At 42.5% G+C, this 24,451-nt stretch overlaps 1 protein-coding gene across 8 annotated transcripts in view; it reads right to left on the bottom strand.

Moving 5' to 3' along the window:
* TBXAS1 (thromboxane A synthase 1) overlaps positions 1-24,451 on the bottom strand; it is a 341,375-nt gene that overhangs the window by 296,263 nt on the left and 20,661 nt on the right. For 2 of the 8 annotated variants that reach the window (XM_039489900.1, XM_039489890.1), the window contains exon 2: positions 20,738-20,900. The exons of 3 other annotated variants lie outside the window; for them this stretch is intronic. In XM_039489900.1, the coding sequence (XP_039345834.1) occupies positions 20,738-20,835 (98 nt within the window). In that variant the 5' untranslated portion in view covers positions 20,836-20,900. Of the gene's footprint in view, positions 1-20,737; positions 21,027-23,980; positions 24,031-24,451 lie in introns of those variants that run through there. 3 more of the 8 variants (XM_039489907.1, XM_039489881.1, XM_039489930.1) reach the window with 3 other exon arrangements.

Here is a 24,451-nt window from a genome sequence, read left to right as displayed (position 1 = left end):
TGTGCAGTCAAAGGAAGTTGAACTACAAATGAGGAACAAACAACAGGGCCACAGGAATGCACGAGCCAGCAAGGAACATCCTCTTTTCATTCAAGTGTCCTTGGTAATATTTTTAAACTACTGTACAAATATACTTAACCATAGACATGTGGGCAAACCGCTTCTATAAAGTACATCTACATGGGGATAAAAACCCACAGCTGGCCCACGTCAGCTGACTTGGGTTTGGGCTCTGGGGCTGGAAAAAAAAAATCAGTGTATACACATGCACCACATTGGGTTAGCCTGAGCTACAGCAGTCAGATGATCATTTGCCAGTATGCTACTCCGTGAATATCTGGGTAAGGCCCTGTCTACATGGGACTTTTTCATTGATGCAAATACACCTTCACAAACCCCCAGAGTAGAAGAGCTCGACTGGTGTAGCATGTCTACATTAGAGGTTTGCATTGGTGGAACTACAGCAACATAGTTACCCTACTGCAAAATTCTTTAAGCAACATATAAGCAAGAATATACTTGCCAAACTAAAACATGCCACAGAAGAGCGGCTGGCTCCTTTCTCATTCCTTCCCCACCAGACTCTTAGCCTCTGAAGACATCAGAAAGGGAGTGAGTGTGGGTAGTTTGTTAAAAAGCTGCTGCTTCATGTTTCTTCAACCTAGCGTGAGGGAGTGCCTAAGTAGTAAAATGAAATTTCATTACAAAACAAGTGTTTTCATTATGAAATGAAAGTTTCATATAGGAAACAAATTGCATTTCTACAAAGAGCAAATAGAATGAAGTACAAGATGCCTAAATGATATATGGCTGCTGGATTGAGGAAATTGTCAACAGCATTTGTTTAATCACCTAGTTCTACCTGTCAGCCAGAGGTAAAGTTATTACCAAGTTGGGAGCTTGTTTCTAGATACATGTTCAGATCAGTTCAATGGCCCAACCCTAAAGCTTTGGATTGGGGCCAGTTTCTGGGCCTTGACTGGGGATTAGAGTTGGACCCTACCTGGAAGTCCCATCTAAATTTTGGACTAGTTCATGAGCCTCAGTTAAGGTTAGAGGTGTCTTCAATTCAGGGAATGAGGTGGTCAGGATGACATGGGAGCTGGGACTTCGGTTCAGGATTATCCTAATTTATTTTCCCTCCTTTGTATAGTCACAGACTGGCTTGTTACTGAAAGGCTCCTCCTCCCCACTGGGCCTCTGCCATACTATGGAGTGGAGAGAAGAGCTCTGAAGCTTTTGTTTAGACAAAGGGTTATAAGAAGTCTGCACACAGGAAATACGACCAAAATCCTGATGCTAACAGGAATCCTCCTGACTTCCTTCTAATTATCTTTGTCATGCCATTTCACATCAAGCAAGTCTGGGATTCACAACAAAAACAAACATATATGGGTACTGTGCAATACGTGGCTACCATTCCAAAAGAGCAAGTAACTTCCTCAATACAGCCCTTTCAACCTCGATCGCGTTCCTCAGAGTTAGAGAGGCTAAACACGTACAGGGAAATGACTCCCAATGTAAGTGGAGTAACGATGATGGATATGATCTTTGGTCTTCACATTCCATTAATGGTAGCTAGTACTTCAGTGTAATAAACACAAAACAGACTTGTGTGTCATGCCTTTCAATTGACTTAGAGCACTCAGGACATTGACTACAGTCCAGATCACCAACTGGTGTAAATTGACATAGGGCCCCTGAGATCTGTTCCTGTGACTTTAATTGTACTTATGTGACCCGAAGTTAGACATTAAGTGAAGTGCTTTGGTTAGGTAAAAAAAGAATGAAAGGAGCTGCGCCCCCATTTGAAAGGGTTGCAAATCTGACTTTCAACAAGTTAGAGAACTTATCTTTCAGCAGCACTGAACCTCTATCATTTCAAATGGGGGCGCTGCTGCCTTCAGGTCGGCAGTGCATTCTCCACCTGGCCTGCCGTCTAGAAAGGATCGCGAAGAGACTGAACATGAGTTCGCCTGGGAGAGCTGAACAGAAGTTCCTAAACAATGGCAAAACATTCAAAAAACTCCTCTGAAAATTCTTTATATTGTTGCAATACTGAGCACTGTTACTTAGCAGCCAGCAGGGATAGATGTCAACAGTGTGCCCTTGTTGCCAAGAAGGCTAATGGCATTTTGGGCTGTATAAGTAGGGGCATTGCCAGCAGATCAAGGGATGTGATCATTCCCCTCTATTCAACATTGGCACGGCCTCATCTGGAGTACTGTGTCCAGTTTTGGGCCCCACACTACAAGAAGGATGTGGAAAAATTGGAAAGAGTCCAGCGGAGGGCAACCAAAATGATTAGGGGGCTGGAGCACATGACTTATGAGGAGAGGCTGATGGAACTGGGATTGTCTAGTCTGCAGAAGAGAAGAATGAGGGGGGATTTGATAGCTGCTTTCAGCTACCTGAAAGGGGGTTCCAAAGAGGATGGATCTAGACTGTTCTCAGTGGTACCTGATGACAGAACAAGGAGCAATGGTCTCAAGTCGCAGTGGGGGAGGTCTAGGTTGGATATTAGGAAAAACTTTTTCACTAGGAGGGTGGTGAAGCACTGGAATGGGTTCCCTAGGGAGGTGGTGGAATCTCCATCCTTAGAGGTTTTTAAGGCCCCGCTTGACAAAGCCCTGGCTGGGATGATTTAGTTGGGGATTGGTCCTGCTTTGAGCAGGGAGTTGGACTAGATGACCTCCTGAGGTCCCTTCCAACCCTGACGTTCTATGATTCTATAATTCTTACCTCGTCCTGGTATTCTGCCTGAAATGACAACAGGGAGGTTAGCTCCATTTATCAAGGATCAAAGTATCATCACCCAGCTGAAGGGTGCCTTTCCCAGGCTGTAAGTTTACTTGCATTTACAGTGATGAGCCAATACTGAGCTGTGCACTTGTAATGTTTAAATTTAAAGGACATCTTGTCTGGGTGATTAGCTCCACTTCAGCCTGAGTCAGTGGTGACCTCAAGTTGTTACTATTTTACAACTGTTTTGATTATCTGTTTGAAATGAGTGGATGATCTCAAGTATCAGAGGGGTAGCTGTGTTAGTCTGGATCTGTAAAAGCAGCAAAGAATCCTGTGGCAATGGGCAGTCGTGGTTTAGTTTGGCTTACTTGGCAGAAATGCCAAAAATTGAAGGATGATGGAGATGGAATTATCCATTCACCTCCAGGCGTGATCTCTCCAGAGCTGATTTGAGGCACACTCAGTGATAGAGTGGGGAAATAATATTGATCAGGACTTCCAAATATCTATTAATATCTAACCTACAGGAATTCTGTAACATTTTAAGGCTCCTGTTTGGATTTGCTCCAACAAGTCTCAGCATTGTGCTTTTAGCAAAAAGTACACACACACACACACACACACACACACACACACACACACACTTACACTTCATGCTTACTTGCTTTATTTAAAGTACAAATCAGAAATAGTTGTGTTAGAAAATTTCAAAGTTTTGTACCTTCACAGCTGCCAAATAGCACATTGCAAAATAGAACAAGGAGAGCTATAATTTCCCTGCTTCATTTTATTATTTGACCTTCACTTCTTGGTTGTCCTTGAGCTAAATATAGTCTTTTCAGTGTTATTTATATGTTTAACCCAAAGTTACCCTTGTGTGTCAAGGGACTACTGTATCATAATGTTGTTCCAAGTTGTTTTTAACAGCTTTTTTTTTTTAATTGAAAAAATGTGTCTTTAAAAAAAAAATTCATTGTCAGTTCATTAGGATTCCACAAACTTCTACCAAATCCCTTGTGTTTTATAACACAATTTGCTCATAGGCCACAAAGATAAAGATTCTAACTTTCTCAAAGACAACACTGAACCACCCAACCCCTGCAAAAAGCTGTAATGTTTGTGCAGTGATAATGACTTTGCATTCATATATAGCTGGAGGCCAATGTAATTTACAAATATCAGATATATATGAATCAATTCACTCATCACTGAAGTGGAACATGGCAACTGTCAAACAGCATGCAGTAATGTCACAGAACAGCTTGGAATGGGAAATGAAGATAACTGCATTCCACTGAAACAACAATATAGTTTAACACAAAGTCATTCCTCCCAAACTGGCCAGCATACTTGCAGTCAATCAAAAGCCCTTGTATTTCCAGACAAAGCCAAATGCAGATGCGCTTCTTCTTAGCACATGCGCAACGTGGCTGAGGTGACACGTGACGAGGATTCATCACCGAATTTGTTCTCCTGGTTGGATCATTAGCTTCCTTGGCTTGGGCCAGGTACCGACAGGGAGTGAGACATGAACGCTGATCCATGCATTAAATGAACACTATCGTGATCCTAAAGCATTTGGGAGCAGATCTTCGGCTGGTGTAAACTGTCATAGGCCCACTGAAGTCAACGGATCAAAATTACACCAAATTACAGCAGTGTGGACAGCTAGATGGCCACACACAGTCAGCACTCCTGACACAAGAGTGATTTTTGCAGCAGCACATCAATTCTGCAAACAGCCAAAATACCAGGGGCCTCTTATTTACATAAACTGGTGAAAAGCACCTCAGAGAAAGAGAGATTTATGGTGCATCTTCTCTATGGATTTACCTCTTATCACACCAATATTATGTTTAAGCACATTTTTTCGCAGGAAAAGGTCTGTGTCAAACTGGAGGAGCGAGTGGGGGTGGGGATTTCAAAAGCACTCAGACATAAAACAGCTCTTGTGTTGTTTATCACGGATCTAAACATACTGGGCCAAATTCATCCCCAGGATTTTAAATGGAGTTACAACAGAGATGAATTTGTTCCCCCAATGTTATTAGCCTTTTGATAAACCTGACTAGAGCAGGTTGAAACTGAAATTTTTCGATTAAAAAATAGGGATAACATTTTCCAGGAAAACTTTCTTGAAAGTTTCTCATCCTCCCAAGCAGCTATACAACGGACACAAAAAGTCTCAAAGAAAACCAACAATTCTAAATGACACTTAGCTCAGCATGACACTTTGGTTCTTTTGAAAAATCTTGACCTTAATGCAGTGGTCCCCAACCTTTTCTGGGTGGCGGGCGCCGGTCAAGGAACCACTGAGGACCGTAGCCGGCGGACAAGCATCCGTCGAAATGCCTTGAGAAGTGGCAACATCAAGAGGCGTTGCTGCCGAAATGCCACCGAAAATCAGCGGCATTTTGGCGCCGACGCCTCTTGATGACGCCACTTTTCGGCGGCAATTTGGCGGATGCTTGTCTGCCGGCCAGTATGTGGGCACATATAGATGCCCTGGTGGGAGCCATGGCACCGGCAGGCACCGCATTGGGGACCCCTGCCTTAATGTTTGAAGTGTTGACACACTAATCTCTCTCCTCTCATCTACATAGACTGGAATTCAAATTCCAAGAGTGGCACAGGCCTAGTCTACACTAAGAGCTTGACACACTTAACATGGGTGTTAGCAAACACAGTAAGAGATGTTTTCAGCCACAATTTGGGAGGGACCCTTTGTTGGCAATGGCTGTTGGCAACAGGTCAATTACATAACATGGACCAACCTTTAAAGGTTTGCTGAGTCTGGTGAGTTTCATACTAATCCTTATTGGAATTTTGTTGATATCACAAAGCTGAGGTACTATGCTGCAGCTTTTACACACAGTACCACACAATAAGACTCAGAATGAAGCTAGACAAGGCAAAACCAAGATGGTGACTAACAGGTATAATTTGAGAACACTACAGTTGGGGTTCCTAGTAAAGCAGTTCTAGATGTTTCACCCACCAAACACTATTTACCAGGAATTATATGGCCAGCCCTTTGTGCAGTGAGTTTGCCTTAAGAATCCAGTGAGTCTAGATTAAAGCAGAAAGCTCTGACCATCTCTGTTCTTTCTCCTGGCTATTCATAGCAATGTACTGCAGAAATAAATACAAATGTAAAAGGAGCTTTTTAGAGTCACTGACTACTGTAGCAAGATTTTTTCCCCCCTATTGATAAAGTCAGTTCTATTAAAAAGTCAGAGCCAAGTTTGAGAGGCCTTCAGATTCACTGTTTGAGACCCACTAAGTCTCAGAGACTCCTTACTAATGCAGAGGGCCAAGGGATATTAATAGAGGGGAAGCATCTAGTGAGAAGGAGTGACATTTAGAGAACTCAGCAGATTTGAACCCTGTCTCACAACTATCAGTTTATGCTTGCTGCAGTCACCATCTTGGTTTTGTCTTATCGAGCCTCATTCTGAGGCAAACACAGCAGTGCAGTGAATGAAGAGAATTCTAGATTGCTGGAGTCCCAGGTCTGAGTGGAATCATCAAGTCCCTACTAAAGAAACTGGCAGACCTGCAAGTGTGGGTAGGGGAAATATATCCAGCAACCACCCACAAGGTAGCTAGCTAGCTGTCAGCAAGAGAGCTTGGTCCCTCTTCAGTGAAAATGCACCCCAATATTTGCCACCCTCTCCCATCCCCATGTATAACCCAAACTATTCACAGTGAAGACAAAGTGCCCGTGACTGCAGTGCTCTTGCTGTCTCTCATTGCTAAATAACTAAACATCTCAGCTCTATTAGTAATCTTCTTATTACAGCACTGTAAAAATCAGTGTTTATGATGGAGCAGCAGTGACTGCTGTCTGGAGGAAACCTGCGTTCCACGCACACAGGCAGGCACATGCGTATTTCATATGGTGCATTGCAAACTGCATGGAATAGAAAGCAGCTGGAGGAAAATGGCTACAGAGAAATGGTTCTCTGGGGCACCATCTCTTGATTTGTTTTGTTTATAGAAGAAATGAGATTTTTATCTCTGCTCAAAATATAAAATGCTGCCATGGCACAGAGCTCACTGCTTGGTGATACTCTCGCTTAGGAACGTAAACAAGGGGGAGGGGGAGCGGAAGAGGTGGCTGTGTAGAATCCCTAAAAATGTCAAAATTAAATAGAAAAGGGTCCTTCAGAGGAAACAGTTTATTAACAAGCCCCTTAAGGAGGAGTTCTCCATTTCCTTAATAGTCAGGGACTCTGTTCTGATTACAAACCTATCACTAAACACTGAGAAGATGGTTTAGTGGACAAAGCATACGGTTTGAAATACTACAAACCCCTAGCCCTGTAGGTTTGAATCCCAACAACAGGATCAACGTAGACCTTAATGTTTCCATGGTAAATATGCTAATTTCCATACGGTTTTTTGGTTGTAGGTGCTATAGCGCCCTGGATTATTTGACCATCTTGTACACACAATATATCCCCAAAATCCCTCTATGGCACTGCTCCAGGGGAAGACCACAGCCTTCTCCCTCCTTTGTGACTCATATACAGGATCTCACCTTCTCCCTCTCTGCAGGGGGAAGAGTTCAGTTTTATTTGAGATCATCAACCAATCATTTCCCCAGATACAAGTCAACACCAGTTCTATTTAGATTAAGCAAAAGCATTATGTATTAGAAACAAATAGGAAAGAAAGCAGACCTAATGGTAATATCTACATTAAATACCCTGGAAAAGGAGACATCTGAACAACACTAGCTGCCTCCTCATTTAGTTTCAGAATAGCTGTAGGTTTTTTCCTGAATTATTAAGTTTTTACTCTCCCACAGCTGTGCCTGTGTCTCTCAACCAGAGCTCTGGGTCCAACATGCCTCTTGAGAAAATGTTTGGTTCAGTTACAGTTCCCCCAAGACTTTCACAGAAAGGTGTAACAATCTAGAACAAACTGTATCCCACTGGTCTTTTCAAAATCCACCAGTACACAAAAAAACAGTTTCCATTTTTCCTACTATAAAACTTATACTGTGATCCGATTAGCAAAGATTCTGTTACCTAAGCAAGTTCCTGACAATTTGTCACTTTCCTTTTCTTTGAATGCCTCTGGCCAGCTGAACAAACAAAACAAATAGTGTCTTTACAGTGCTCTGACTTTAGATAGATATAAGGTTGCAAGTTACCATTGGTGTATGCATTTGGACCGAGATTTGTCAAAGGAACCTAAGAAAGTTGGCACACAAATCCTTTTGAAATTCAATGGGAGTTGGGTATCTAACTCAGACGCCTTAGAGTTAAAAATTGTGATTTTCATTCTGCTTTGCATTGCTAATTATTCTAGTTCACTGGCACTTCCATTAACGTGAAAGTATAGAGGTCACAAGCACAGCTCTGGGGCAAGGCCCTTCAGGGATACACAATTAAAAACCATAGATGCAGATATATTGTGTAAAACTCAACGTGGACTCATTTGTTACAGCTTGACACAAACCTTTCAGGCCAAACTGAAGTCCCATTTGCTCTCTGTAAACTTTAAAGATCACATGAAGTCCCCCAGCCCCCAGAACAGGAGTAAGGCACCACCATCCTTGGCCACAGTTCCTCCTCTCAACCACTGTCATGCAGCATGCTATCGGCTTGCTGCTCCTCCATCCCTGAGGTGGTTGCATTGCAATGTCTCTCTCACATCCCATACAGTAAACCTCTAGGTAAAGATCTATATCTTGTTACATCTCTATCAAGAGAGTATTTACAAAAAAGCTCTTTTGGGATAAAAAAGCATCATACGTGTGGACTATATTGGATTGCAGCCACTCCCAGCTGTCCAGTGCTTCCTTCACAACTAGCCATGTGATTCACTCCTCCATCCTCAATCAGCATCTTCCCTCCCTCCTCTCCACACAGCCTTTTGACTTTTCCCCATATGATCATGTCTACGCTGCTCTTCCTCCTCACCCCATTCAAGAACAATCACCCTGTCATTACCCAGCCAACTTGTTTAGCCCCAATAACCCTCTTTGTACCCTTCCTGCCTACTGATCATTTCCAAATCTATCCCTTACATTACTGAATTTTCCAGGGAACTGAGAGGAAGGGCGGGGGGACATCAGGGATGGGGAGGATGTGGGGGGTTACCACAGTTATAACCAATGGGTACACTCCACCACGCAAATACCAATGCCTTGGTTTGCCATTGTCCTGCACTCTATATTGTCATTTACATCCACAGAAAGTGGGTGTAAAATGCTACCAGATCAGAACAGAAATTGCACCGATGTAAATAATGACACAAAGTGCATGGCCCTGGAGAACTGGGCCTGAAATATCTATTCTTTAAGTCTTCTCTGTTCCTAGGAAAGTTAAAAACAAAAAATAAAGTGAAATTCTTTTTAATAGGACCTATAAAATAAAATTACTTTGCGCTCCTTCTGCTGCCTATTCATCCATGGTTATCATACACTAGAGACCCTCAAAACATGTATTTTGTTTTCTGTCAAAAACTTAGAGGAAAGCAAAACATTTCCATTTTCAAAGTTTTTCAGGTTTTCTTGAAAAAGAGAAAATTTGTTTTTTGTTAAAAAAATCATTTTTCAACAAATGTACCCCAAGATTTTTTACAAAAATGAAAATTCTCACTAACATTTGTCCAAACAGCCATTTTTTGCACCCTCAAGGAAGTTTTCACCAGTAATTTTCAAGCAGGTCTATCAAATACTGCACAATTACCTACTTCCACTTCTCTCTGAGAGGGGTACCCAGGCCTGTGGAAAGCACTAGCTAACTGCAGCTGAGCCAGCAGAGAGAGAGAAAAAAAAAGAGAATGAAACATTATTTATGAGGGTCCATAGCTGGATTTTTAAAAAGTTTGAGAGGGTGGAGGGGAAAATAAAAGTTGCCATTGATAGAACACTCTGGAATACATATGAGGCGAGGAATGGCACAGGGAGAATTTTTATGTTTACTGTTCAACTTCTCAGAAAGTCTGGTCAGTCAAGGCCAAATTGCCTGCTGGATTAAATCCGTTTAAAATCAGTGGAGTTAGGCCAGAGGAGAGTTTGGCCCAGAGTATTTCAAATAATTTAAATTGCAGATCTATACCCCTTGAATGAGGGCAACTGAACCAGGGGAAGGGAGGTATTTATTCCAGGGGAGGGAGGGAGGCAGGCAGTGGTGCTACCAATATCCTCTCTTTGGCAGGGGCACCAGAACAATTTTTAGAGCGGGGGTGCAGAAAGCCCTTGAACAAAACTATAAAGCATTTGGTTGCTATAATTACTTCAAGCTAGGGAGTGTTCTGCACTCCCTCCTAGCACCAGAGCCCCTTCCCCCCTGGGGTTCAGCCAGGGGAAAGCAACGTCTTTAAAACAGCTTATTAGTTGCATTGCAATAGTGCGTAGAGGCCCCAACCCAGACTCTCTTTATGTTAGGCACTATACAGACACAGACAGACAGTCACTGCCCCCAAGAGCCCAAATACACAACACAGACAGAGGGCAAACAGGCAAAGAGAGGCAAGTCATTTGCCCAAAGCCACACAGCAGGCTAGTGGCAGAGACAGGAACAGAATCCAGGTCTCCCTACTCCCAGTGCAATCTGGTAGGGGCTCCACAGAAGCCCCAGTAGCAGAAGCTTCCTGAAAAAGGAATTGAGTCAACTTGTCTCTTGTGAAACTTGGCCCTGCCAAAGCTAGACCAGCCCAGATCCAAGCCCACAGTGGAGCAATGGCTGTGGGCAGTTTCTGCAGTCACATGCCTGCTCACCAGAAATGAAGGCCAGCAGCCAAGCCGCAGTCAGCTTGTGCCGGGGTGATCCAGCAATCGTGACCTTTTTGTTTGATTTAACTCACTTTACAGCATTGGAGGGCTGTTTCCCACCTGAGCTCTAAAAGTTTTCCAGCAGAGTCCCAAGATCTAACGTCTTCTACAGGACAACCCTCAGTGCACAATTAGAACCAATCTCCCTACTCTAAATCAAACTTTATGCCTGAATAATTTAAGTGTCCTTTTTATTTATTTATTTACATAAGACTAAACAACCCAAGTATGGATTTTTTGACCTGACACTAATATGGTGCAATTCATTCCTATGCAGAAAGTCAACTCAAGGCCTATGCGCTACTTAAGCCCTATTTTGAGGGCTTAAAATGGTCCCTAGATCTTGTGCTGGTCCTCTGAATGTCACCTTTAAGGAGAGAAATGAGGGTGAGAGGAAGTGGGACTGTTTTTAATGTTTCCTCTGAATGCTGTGGGGGGGCCTCAGCTTTGGCCGACCCTCTGTTGCCTGGCAACTAATGGCCTGAGCCCTTCCCCCCTGCAAGGAGATGCTAAAGGTGTTGGAGACAAAGAGATCAGGTGACCTCCTGGTCCAGGAAAGAGAAAGAGCCCAGAGAGGAGGGGCTGGAGGGGGGTTGGTAGTTTTTGGAAGCTGGCTGGAAAATGGAGGGGAGTCCCGACAGGGCTCGGGCCTCCCAACAGGGCTCAGGCCTCCCTAGGGCCCCAGACAGACCTAACTAAAGGGAGTCCTGTTGTCTGTACCAGCAAGACCTGTTGTGGACCGTGTTCCTGTCATCTAAATAAACCTCTGTTTTACTGGCTGGCTAAGAGTCACGTCTGACTGCGAAGTGGGGGTGCAGGACCCTCTGGCTTCCCCAGGACCCCGCCTGGGCGGACTCGCTGTGGGAAGCAAATGGAGGGGCACATGCTGAATGCTCCTAGGAGAGACCCAGGAGGTGACGCTGTGTGAGCTTCTTGCCCTGAAGACAGTCTGCTCCGAGGGAGAGGAGGCTCCCCCAAAGTCCTGACTGGCTTTGTGGGGAGCAGTTCCAGAGCATCGCCCGGGGACTCCGTGACAGAGGGTATCAACGTTACACAGCACTCAGGAAGCACACAGGTTTATCAGAAATAAAAAAGGGTCTTTATAGTTTATCCTATGACGATACTAAAAGTATTTTGCTCTGAAGCCACAAAAATGATTTCAAGGAACTCCTTTTCCACCTCATCCAAAATAAAGAGATCTTTGTTTTCAGAAAAAACAGCACAAATTAATATTGTGACAGAACTTCATACCAGATAATCAGATCTTCCTTGTTTTCAGAACTAAAGATATTTAGTCATTAGGGGCCAGGCACTCTTCCAAATCAGAATTCATTAGTTTACTCTGCTCCCTTTCAGGCAAAGCTTGGTCTGGCCCATCCAGAGCCAACTCGTTTTCTCAGAGGGTGAGTCACACATTGCACAGTTCCAATAGCATATTATATTTGACATTTTAGTGGAAAACCCAAATTTGCTTGATGTAAGACTGTATGACAGAAGCAATGAGGAGTTCGAAGATTTTCTGTCTTCAGTGGTAATTTGCCCACATTTCGTGTTCAGTCAGATCCTTGCAAGCTCATGTGGTGGAACCTTTGAACAAGACAAAGCATTTCCTCCAATTTAAGAGCCATTCTCTGAAAAGCAGCCAACAGGGCCAGATGAGGATAAAAGGAAGGGTTTCCCACCCAGCCACCACCTGTCAACCTGATTACTAGTATAGGGTTAACCACGCTCTGTGAGGTTACCAGATTATAAAACGTGGGTCACTCAGCCCATTAGTACTAGTAATGGGAGAACCAGAGAAAGGATCTGTTTTGGGGCCCCAATCCCCCAAGGTGTTCAGCATCTTCTGCAGTGGGCTAGAAGCTGAGGTCATTCATTGTGTAGCTGGTCATTCATGAATGGAATGGGAGAAAGAGGGTCAGATTTCAAGAGAGACCTAATTTAGGGAGGGACCAGAATGCAAATTGGGTTCAGGCTGCTACTACACAAACAGGAGGTCCTCAGCATGTTACATTAGCCTCTTAGCATGTTAAATAGACTTCTGTTTCCTGCTGGATCACCTATTACTAGTGAAAACCACTTCCCAGCAGCCCAAAGTTTGGATGCTTAATTGAGTGCCTTGAATCTGTGAAGCTGGGCTGGAAGTCTTGTAAAAGCATGCTCTCATAAGGCTTGAAGTTAGCCTGCACTTGGGGGATTTCAACACATTTGGTTCAAACAGGAACAAAGTAGTGCAGCGTTATGTGGGGGGAAAAAAAGGAAATTACTTGGAAAAAACAGGCGGGGGAGGGGAGGTCAAAAGTCTTTCAATCTTTGGATTAAAAGCCTGATTTGCACAAGTTCTTGTTTTATCCAAACTAGTTTTCCCACCCCTACTGATACATAAAAACTGGTAGGAACGGCCAGTAGAACTCCTACTGCTTTGAAGGTTTCAGAGCCAACCCCTTGCCCTAACATCTGATTTGATAAATTTCAGAAAACAATTTTAGTACTTTTTATTGAAATGGACATAAATTCACATTTGGCTCATATTTTCAAGAACGTTATCTTGAAACAAACATGCATTAAGACAGGGGTGGCCAATCTGTGGCTTCGGAGCCACAGGCGGCTCTTCAGAAGTTAATATGCAGCTCCTTGTATAGGCACCAATTCTGGGGCTGGAGCTACAGGCACCAACTTTCCTATGTGCCTGGGAGTGCTCACTGCTCAACCCCTGGCTCTGCCACAGGCCCTGCCCCCACTCCACCCCTTCCCATCCCCTCCCCTGAGCCTGCCATGCCCTCATTCCTCACCCCCAGAGCCTCCTGCACACCACGAACAGCTGATCGGGAGGTGCGGCAAGGTGCTGGGAGCGGGGGGGAGCTGATGGGGAGGCTGCTGACGTATTACTGTGGCTCTTTGGCATTGTACATGGGTAAATTCTAGCTCCTTCTCAGGCTCAGGTTGGCCACCTTTGCATTAAGAAAACAAAACTTTAGCAAGACCTGAAAGAGAAGCAGTACAACACCATTGCCTCCAAAGAAGATTAACTAAGGAGGAAGCAAACCACCACTAAAGCAGTGTAATTATTTTCCCCTTTTATACCACGATGGAAGATGAATTTATTTAGAAGTGAAATTGCTTTTTATCTGGGTTTAGTCCTTTAGTAAATCATAGGGTTTGTTGTACTCAAAGAAACAGATCGCAGGCGTCACTAGATCCTAATTTCATATCATCTGCAAACCAAAATTTAAAAAACACCCCACACACAAAGACATCCTTTTAAAGAGTCTGACAAGAAACAGTTTCCTTCCATTAGCACTTTTTTCCTCTCTCCCAAGAACGAAGATTTTTATTTTTAGGTGGAAAATTAAAGTGTTGAGATTTTAATTTCTCTTTTCTCTCTTCCTTTCCCCTTTGGTTGATCATATTTTCTTGACTTTGTCCAATTCCTACAGAAACTTTCTCTGGGAAGTGTATCATCCTCAAAGTTTTCACTCCCTCTCCCAGTCAGCTATCCATGAGGCAGCTCCCTTATTGAGGACAGTAATTTCACTAAGTCATCAACAGGGGCAACTCATACTTTGCCTTTTAAACTGAACATAATACACCCAGATACGGTATGAATACTTTAGCTCACAAAGAGACAGCACACACACCAGCAATATCCCTGAGGATATACTAGGGGACTTTTTTCACCCTTTTGGGATACAGCACTGTTGTAACAAAAAAATGAAACAGGGAGTCTCAATACAGTTTCTGTGGAAACGGGTGCATGTCTCAAAACCATCACATTCAAATTCCTGGCAGGCTTAGCAGAGTAGTTAATCTCCATGCCCATTCAGATCTTAAGGGCTAGAGGGCAGTTCAGAGATAGGCCTTTCAGCTAATGAGGACTGATGTTGTGAGAAGAAGCTGGCACTGCCCACACGACATCAGCATCCAGTGGGTAAGTATAATGTAGTAAATCAGAAGGATAGCCATGTTAGTCTGGATCTGTAAAAGCAGCAAAGAGTCCTGTGGCACCTTATAGACCAGGGGTAGGCAACCTATGGCACGTGTGCCGAAGGCGGCACACGAGCTCATTTTCAGTGGCACTCACACTGCCCGGGTCCTGGCCACTGGTCTGGGGGGCTCTGCATTTTAATTTAATTTTAAATGAAGCTTCTTAAACATTTTAAAAAGCCTTATTTACTTTACATACAACAATAGTTTAATTATATATTATAGACTTATAGAAAGAGACCTTCTAAAAACGTTAAAATGTATTACTGGCACACAAAACCTTAAATTAGAGTGAATAAATGAAGACTCGGCACAGCACTTCTGAAAGGTTGCCGACCCCCGTTATAGACTAACATGTATTGGAGCATGAGCTTTCGTGGGTGAATACCCACTTCATCGGATGTATTCACCCACGAAAGCTCATACTCCAATACGTCTGATAGTCTATAACGTGCCACAGAACTCTTTGCTGCTTTTATAATGTAGTACTGTACCCCCGTTTCCAGTCCTATTGATCTGGTACCTTTCACAAGGCACTACAGTTTTATCATCATAAAGTTATGATACAATTCATTTTTACCCAGCTTTTAGATTACACATTATTGGAGATGGGTGAGAAGAGACACACAGTTTTGGTTTAAGTTTTGCAAAGTCTTATAATCTGGGTTTTGGTTTTACAAAACTAGGGCTTGGATTTGATTTTTTTTTTAAACCTGTATTCTCTGGGATCTCACCAGAACCCCAGATCTAAACATTCCCAATGTTAAGTGGTTGAAATATCTGAAACCAAGCTGTCCCAAAGTCTGAGTGTTCTAAATTGGTCAGTTAGAGATGGGTTTCAGCTGTGAACTCTGATCCAAATCCAGACCAAGGTTTAATTGCTGATCCAACTCTCAACTTTTCCAAACTCCTAAAATTCAGGGGCAGAGAGGGTTTAAGAGAACTGTTCTAGTTCCAATTATTCTCTAGTTTATACAAACTGTAAGCTCTTTGGGGAAGGGATTGTCTTTTTATTATGTGTGGACATTATCTAGACCAGATCTCTGATCAGCGCCTCTAGGTATCATACAAGCAATAAACAATTTTACATGTAAAACTGATACCTTTTGAATGATTTGGCTTTACAGCACCAGGCAAGGAAATCATAAGTCCCTGTTTCACAATGGGTAAAAGCTAAGCATGGAATGACAAATGTGTGTCTCTCTCACATACACAAACACACCTCCCCTTCAACTTCCAATTTTCTAAAAATCAGGTTTGTTTAGACAAGCAGTTGAAAAATCTAGTTTGAACACATGCGTCAGAAAGCTGTGACAGCGTCTTCATAATGTAAAGCTTATGGTACATTAAACTTTAAAAGAAAAGATGTGTTCCTGTTTTCATTTTATCAACAGTTTCACAGACAGCAAAAGGAAGGCCACAAAATGATGTTTGCACCCACAGCCAAGCATGAGAGACCCAACTCAGCATCTAGTTAAAATGAAAATGAATACTACTACTTTGCACAGCTACACTAGAGCATCTTTCACTGTAGCATATCAAAGGGCTCTGCAGATACTAATTAAGCCTTTGAGATATTATTATCCCCATTTTGAAGATGAGGAGAAACAGCCACAGAAAGGTTAAGTGAATAGACTGCTAGTCTTCACATTGGGAGCTGGAAGAGGAAAGTCTGCTTAGGAGGAACTTTTCTGATAAATTACTATGATTAATTATTTGAGCCTTTGTCATAGATCAGGACCCTATTGTGCTAGGTGTTGTGCAAACACAGAACAAAAAAAAAGACTGTAATTCATCAGAGTATCCATTTTGGTTATCAAAGAAATGGAGGGAGAAGAAGTGGACAGATTTTCAAGTGTGCTCAACACACAACAGCATTCTATGACATTTGGCCAGGTTTTCAACAGAATTCAGCACCCAACGTGCTAAATGAACACTGAAAATGTGGCCAAATTAGTCCTTTTTGTATTTTGTAAAACTGTAAAGATTGAATTGGTTTAATAACACAGGTTGCTAAATGAAGGACAAAAATAGTAACAGATGATAGCCACTATAAATGTTACCCACTTAATTAAAAAAAAAAAAGCAGAGAGTACTTTCATAATGAGATAAAGGTTTTACATTGGACCTGTGCATTTTGGGAACTTCATGTAACAAAAAAAAAGGAGGGGGGGGGAATGTGTGTGTAGAGTGTGACTTTCAAAGGGTCATGACTCGGTGAAACCTAAAACAGTTTTCTTCAGAAGACTCAAGGAAGCAAGGATCACCAGACACTGGTAAGGTCATCAGTCATTTTATTCTAGACAGTCACCCTCCGTGTGCTGATTGGCTGCTTGGGCCAATCCCTCCTGGCCTTACCTCCTTCACAGTCACTCCACTTCTGCCGGACTCCACCTGCCCTCCATCCTTTCCTAATTTTTCCCCAGTCTCTTCTCCCCTCCCCAGCTGCCTGTTTACTTAGTCCCCTAACAAACCTCCAAAAATGATTTTTAAAAAGTTGTAGAACTAACATAACATTTGCCAGCATCACATTATTCACTCTGCTCTTATATCCCTTTGCCTCACCGGTGCTGACTTTTGTTCTTGCCGGTGGGTGCTCCTTTCTGCCCCATCCCCTCCATGCAAGCAGTGTGCAGGGACTTTGGGGGGCAGGGACATGGTCCGGGTCCCACAAAAGATTAATTCAGCCCTGAGGGTGCGGAGCACCCCCTATTTTTTTCAGTGGATGCTTGAGCACCACAGAGTTGGCACCTATACTTTGCCTGCCTCTCCTCCCCACCTTCTCTTTATCTTGTCTTGTTTATTTAGATTTAAGCTCTCAGAGCCCGGGGCTGTCTCTTAGGCCTGGTCTACATTTGAAAGTTAGGTCAACAGGGGTGAGGGGTATGAAACAAACCACGCTCTAGACTGACATAGTTATGTTGACCTAACCCCCAGGGTAGACACAGCTATACTGATGGGAGAGTGCTTCCATCAACGTAGCTACTGTCGCTCAGGGAGGTGGTGTTCTTACAGAGATGGCAATTCCCCTTCTGTTGGTGTAGGCTGTGTCTACATTATGGGGCTACAGTGACGTAGCTATGCCAGTACCGACATACTCTTACGCTCTGTTTGTACAGTGCCTAGAACAATGGGCCCCGATCTTGGCTGGTCTCTAGGCATTACTATAACATAAATCATACATTTCTGCTGAAGAGGTGTTTGAGATACATTGCAATCATTTCCCACTCCTTACATGCAAAATGGCTGAACCATTTTCACTCAAAATTAAACAAGCAAATAAAAAGGAACCTTCAGGCAGACGTCAGGCCTGAAAAATGAAAATTTCAGAAAGTTATAAGCAAATGAAAATAGGGGCTTAGGATGGAAACATTCATGGAATCTTAACTACGTAATTGTTCCTGCCATCATAGCCATGTGCAGTGACACTACAAAGGAGCTGCACAATGGCATATGCCGCATGAATGTAGCGAGTAAATGCTCTCTAGAATTATGGACACATTTCTATTAGCAACCATATGCGTATTATTTTCAATAATTCCCTGCTTGCAAGGTTTCAGCCCTGAAGGAGTTTTTATAACACACAGCAGAGCTAACAACTCCTTATAAATAGCAGCTAGGTTGGAAAAGGTTGATAGGCTTCTAACAAACAGCAGAAACCACTTCTCTTCTTACGGTTGCAGATGGATTTCAAGCCACTAACCCTACAGCTTGAATCATTACATTTTAATGAAATAAACAAATGGATGGTGAAAAGATTATGTCCGCTAGGTGAACTTTCACCAGACAGCTCGGATAGGTTGCCCAACACATTCTACTAGAAGTTTGAGAAACACACTGTCTTCTCATTGAAATAATGGCCTCCAGGCATCTGTATCCTTTAATTATCTACGTTTGTATTAATACATCTCCACAGATCAGCAGCAAGAGTTATAATTGCAATTGCACTGATAGTAAGCACCATATTGTTAGAACTGCACACTCAGTCCAACTTCTTTCCCACAGGCTTATAACGTCACAAAACATGCATTTTTTCAGGGGAAAACACTGGATGCTTGATTTCTAACCTAATAACGATTCCCCCCCCCCCTTTTCTTGCTTCAAACAATTCTAACTACACTCTTTTAAATAAATCTATGCCCAAAAGAAACGAAGCTTGAAAGCTGAACTTCAGCACAGGCTGTGGGTCAAATCCATGACTGACGAAACAGGAAACAATTCTATTGACTTCATTAAGTCAACAGAGTTATGTGGTTACTGATGCCAGCAATGAATTTTGCCCAGGACTTAGACCTCGTCTACACTACAGAGGAAGTTTGATCTAAACTACGCAATTTGAGTTACATGAATAGTGTAATTGAAGTCGATGTAGTGTAGACCTACTTACCGCGGGGTCCACACTACACGACGTCGACGGGAGACGCTCTCCCGTCAACTCCCCCTACTCTTCTCAATCCGGTGGAGTACAGGAGTCGACGGGATAGCGATCTGGGGTTGATTTAGCAGGTCTTCACTAGAACCACTAAATCAATCGCCATCCGCATCAATTGTCACTTGTCGATCCCCCAGGAAGTGTAGACAAGCCCTTAGTCTGAACAAATGATTGCTTTTGATTTAACTGAGAGTTAGGGATTCCTGAAAAGCACACACACTGGACAGGGTCAGCATGTAGATTTATTATATTAAGAAATGCACACCTGATGGCAGATACATGCACTTCTCAGAACTGTGCACTTTTGGAAGCTTGTTAACAAGCAGTAATTGTGGCTTTGCCTGCAACCTCCCACCCCAGTGGGGCTCTCCAGACCCTTTTCTATCTCCCTAAGTTGTTAGGAGTTGGGGTTCCCCTCCTTGCAGCTGAAAGTGTCCTATGGTCTAAACATCATGAACTAACGTGCAGGCCTGATCTTGCACTCCTGACTCAGGCAAAATCCCCATTGACGTCAATGGGAGTTTTGCTTTAGTAATGATTATGGGCCAGATCGTGGCTTTTAAACCACAATCCACACTGGACATTGGGTGTGCTGCAGCAATAATCTTCAGGGCGATTTATCTGGATCTCAAAAAACAGACCACAAAACAGATGGGTTGGACTGTAACTTTTCAAAGGAGGTTTCGGTCAATTATTATTTTAAACCAAACTGGATCACCAACATATCTATTTAATACATTCTGCCAAATCACCTAGGGCCCAACCTCACTCTCTTTGAAGTCAGCAGGAGTTCCCCCACCCCCACTGACTTAAATAGAAATGGATGAGGCCCTAAGAGATTCAAGAATCAAGGCACATGCAGACGAGCATCTCTCATTAACACACCTACAGAAACGTCTGTAGTACACTACGGTGTTATTACTGTGTTTTATCTTTATCTTTGCTGGTGGTCTAAAGACTGTATTTATCTTAGATTTCCTAATATTTTCCTGTCATCTCTTCCTTGGACACACAGAAACAAAGAACAATGGTTGATGATGGGGTGAGTGGGGAGGATTTGAGGGACAGCTCTACTGCCATCTCTGTTTTTACTGAACTATTGCTAATTTGCCTAACAGATAATCAGCACACGTAGGCAAGGTTCTTTGTCCACTGTAATCCAGTTCTTTCCTACTTTATAAGCCTCCTCCACATCCCCTACTATGTTTATGATTAGGTTGACAAACAGTCTACTATGTACTCAATGTGAAGAAAAAAAAATAAGCAAGGGAACTCAAGTAGTGTTTACAGTGCTGGTAGGTTTGAGTTGAAAAGCCAAGCAAAGGGAGTGGGTAAGATCAAGAGAGAAAAAGATCCATTGAGACTCTGCAAGTGACATTATACTTTTTTCCTTTTCAAATCTGACCACCTTCAACATCTCTCACATGGAAACTTAATGGGGATGAAACCAGGAGGTATTAACAGAAATTTGATACGTTTCTACAGAAATTACTCTAAAAACCTAGACTTTAATAGGGAAATTAAAAAAAATAAATTAAAAAAAAACATATAGAAAAGACAAAATTCTCTCGCAAATTTGACAAGACTTTCTAACAAGTGTCTATTTTATTCCTTTAATCTCTGCATCTGCCTCCACTCCAGACTCTTAAAATAAAACACTAAGATATTTTGATTGAGAGGATACACTTGTGCTGAATTCCTGCTAGGAGAATCTACTCCTGGAGCTAATTTTTTGGCTGGCTTTCAGTATTACATAGGTCTCATATTAGTATGAATACACTTACCAATAGAGTAACACTAGGAGGATCACCAGCAGAGCCACTGTTACAGTTGTTCCATTGATTTCCATGAAGACAAATTTCAAGAGATCTGCAAGCTCCATTTTCCTTCACTACACAATGCTGGGCTTGAGGTTGATGGGGAAGTCTCCTCAATAACAGATAAAACCTGCCAGTTACATGAATGACAGTCTGTAGTGAAACAGGAACCAAGAGAGCAAAGTCTGTCAAACCAACTCTAATTATGAACCTTTCCTGTTCTCACTGACTGCACCCTCAGAGAGAGGCAGAAGTTAAGGGTTTCCTGCGTAATGGGATGAAGCAACTTTTTTTTTCGCCTTGATGACGGTCGCATTAATAAATATTTACACAGCCGCTGCTTGAGACATCAGAGCTGGCCCATAGGTTTGCAGCAGGAGGGGGAAAAATAAAAGAGGGAATATATCACGCGTATGTGGAATAGATTTGAAAAAAAAAATAAACCCCTCAGTGAAGCCAGTGTACTCTGTAAATAGAAATAAAAATAGAAAAGTTCCTTTAAAATGTGAACAATCTGGCAACATACTACTGATGCATGGGAAAATTGCTCAATAGGCAGCCCTGGAAATGGGCTGTCCATAGGAGAGGCGCAACAACAGCGCAAGCATCCTCTAGCATCCCTCGATGACTCAACCCTGACTGGAACAACCATCTCAAGAAGGAAAAGGGTAATTCTGCTTCCCTGCCAGTTCAGTCCTGGGTATCTCAGATTAGACAGTAAGCAGAGTTGAAACTAGGGGGCATCTCTATGATGGGCACACAACTACTTATACATAAGCTATCAGATGCTAGTGAATTTCAAATCACTAATGGTTTGAGCCATAGTTAAAAGTGACTTTCAAGTGAGAGGCATCCTCCACCATCCATGAGATTCCTGGTCCCTAGGGACATCCAACATATTTTGTTATTACTTAAAGAAAAAATAGATATCGCACACAACCTATTTGAAAGTTATGCAAATTAAAATATTCCCAAAGAGAACTAGATTTGTAAATTATCTAGTAACCTTAAGAACTAGACATTCTGCTCATTGGATTCCCATAACATACAAGACGAAAAGTAGTTTCTTCTTATACAGCCCCCTGAGATAACAGCTTAGATATAATGTGTGAGGCTTCTCCAATATCACCGTATTACATTTCCTTCTCTTATCAGAGAGGTTAAGAATATAGGTATCAGAAAAGTAAAAATCTCTAACGCAATAGAGTTTAATTTTAAGATGATTTGGCTCTACTATAACTGAAATCACTGCTATTTTAGTTCTCAGTGCTTCACAACTACATTAATTCCTTTCCAGCTCTGGATCCTTACAAAATAAGTAAAAGGTGTTAACCAGCTCATCAGCTCCACAGAGCAGCACAGTAATTCACAGAAAACTTTGCTTATTGTATTAATAATGCCATTGCTTACAGATGCTACTCTGGGTCAATAATAGCTCTGCCCATTTGCTGTTGGCAAGTTGTCTGAAAACAATTGCATCACAATTCAAGACTGGAGACATGAAGGATCAATCACTGGGCACGCACTGATCCCAAATAGCACTGATCTCGCTGGACCTTGGTTTATATGGACTATTTCTTAAAAGCATCTTTAAAAAGGAGGATGATTAGTCACAAATCTTGAGAGTGAGACATTAGATATTTTGACTTTACTGCACTTCTTTGTTAAAGAGCGCATATAGTTGCCCACAGTAGACCTGATGCTTCTCCCGATGAAGGCAATGGCAAAACTCGTGTTGAGTTCAGTCAATACTGAGCTGGACCCAGATCTTGCTTGATTATTTTTAGAAGCTCAATGGAACTTTCCAGGATCATGCTTGGAGGAGGATGGGATGTATTTGTTCTTAAACACACACAATGAAATAAAATGGATTTTTAAAATCCGCATCCCATTTGGAAAAGAATGAATAAACAAGTAGTTTGATTGTTGTTGGGCACCGCATTTTTACACCTCTGCACCTGTTTCTTGCTAAAGTTTTTAACTTGGCATCTTCACTCAGATAGAGGGAAAGTCGTACAACACTAATCCCAACGCTCACCTGGAACATGCCTCACATGCCCATTCGCTACAAGGTATTTACAGTGATACCATAGTCAAGTTGCTAATTTCCCAAAAGACACTTTGTCTCAAAGATCCAGCTGATGCCTTGTGGAAAACTTTGAGAAACATTCTATTTATAGGGCCTGTTTTCAGTATTCCTCTTCCCTCACCTCTTCGTTACAAGAGTCATTTGCATGAGAAACATGTTTACTGAAGAGTTAATAGGAGACTTATTTTTCCATCTCTACTCACAGTCCTCTGCTGAATGACACAACATCTGGTTGGTATGAAAAGTACTATGATGTCAGTCAGGAGTATGTGACTTCATAGAGGGGCAAGTTCTGTTCCTCTCAGTCAAATGCCCGAGAAGGTTGAGGGGAGGTAAAAGGGGGAAGGACTCCTCTGCAGTCAGGGAGCAGAGCTACTTGGTGACTGCTTACTGCAAGGTAAGGGCACAGCAGGGCTCCACTCAGGTTGCAGCTCACGTATTCAGGGACAGGCAGGGGGAGTAGATCCACAAGGATCACAATCCATTGACATTTATACGTGCTCATCACTATGACATCTTCTTCCATCCCAAATTCTCCTCCACCGCAGGGAGAACCCACAGAGTTCAGATCTATTCTTGGGTGCTTCATATCCGGACCCTTCCCACCTTCAACGTGCAGCAGAATCACATAATTGGAGGAATGCAGCGGCAGCAGAACTAAAGTAGAAGAAAGGCCAGGATTTGGCCTGCACTTCAGAAGTAGCTGAAGCCTTACAGAGCCAGTTTACATGTATGTGTTTACAGCAGTAAAAAGAAAAGAAAAAGGAAAAAAATGAAGTACAGAAATTGTGTGACAAATACTAGAAAGTGAACTGTTCCTCAGCTGAAAAATAGTCTAAGTTTTCCAGGAAGACTTAATGATTTTAAAGCCTTGTCCACATGACCAGGAATAGTTTTTAAACACAGTTGCAACAGAACTAGTTTCTAAGGGGGAGGGCTAGCTCAGTGGTTTGAGCATTAGCCTGCTAAACCCAGGGTTATGAGTTCAATCCTTGAGGGGGCCACTTAGGGATCTGGGGCAAAAATTGGTCCTGCTAGTGAAGGCAGGGGGCTGGACTCGATGACCTTTTGAGGTCCCTTCCAGTTCTAGGAGATTGGTATCTCTCCAATTATTACCTTACCTATAAACTGGAATGCAGCATAAATATTCTACCATGATGAAAACCTTCAAAATGCTTGCCATAGACTGGTCTAGTGATGACACAGAAAATATGGAATAAATAATTAACAACAACATTATAGATCTCAAGAGACAGGCCAGAATCCCTGGCTTAATTTAGGCCTAAGCTTTTAAAACATATCAAACAGCACATACTGTTTCTGTGTTTCATAGACAAGATATATAGGTTGTGTAAAAGCTAAACTAACTTGGTTTAACCATAAACTCTTGCTAAGGGCTTATCTACATTACCTGCTGGATCAACGGGCAGCAATCGATCCATCACGTCTAGAATAGATGCAATAAATTGACCACCGAGCACTCTCCCCTCGACTTTGGTACGCCACCAGGACGAGAGGCGCAGACGAAGTTGACAGGAGAGTGTCAGCCATCAATTTACCGCAGTGAAGGCACCCAGTAAGTAGATCTAAGT

This window comes from Mauremys reevesii, linkage group 1 (genome assembly GCF_016161935.1).
Source record: "Mauremys reevesii isolate NIE-2019 linkage group 1, ASM1616193v1, whole genome shotgun sequence".
NCBI lineage: Eukaryota > Metazoa > Chordata > Testudines > Geoemydidae > Mauremys > Mauremys reevesii.
Note: the sequence above shows the minus strand (reverse complement) of the source record. Positions and strands in the feature narration are given on the sequence as shown.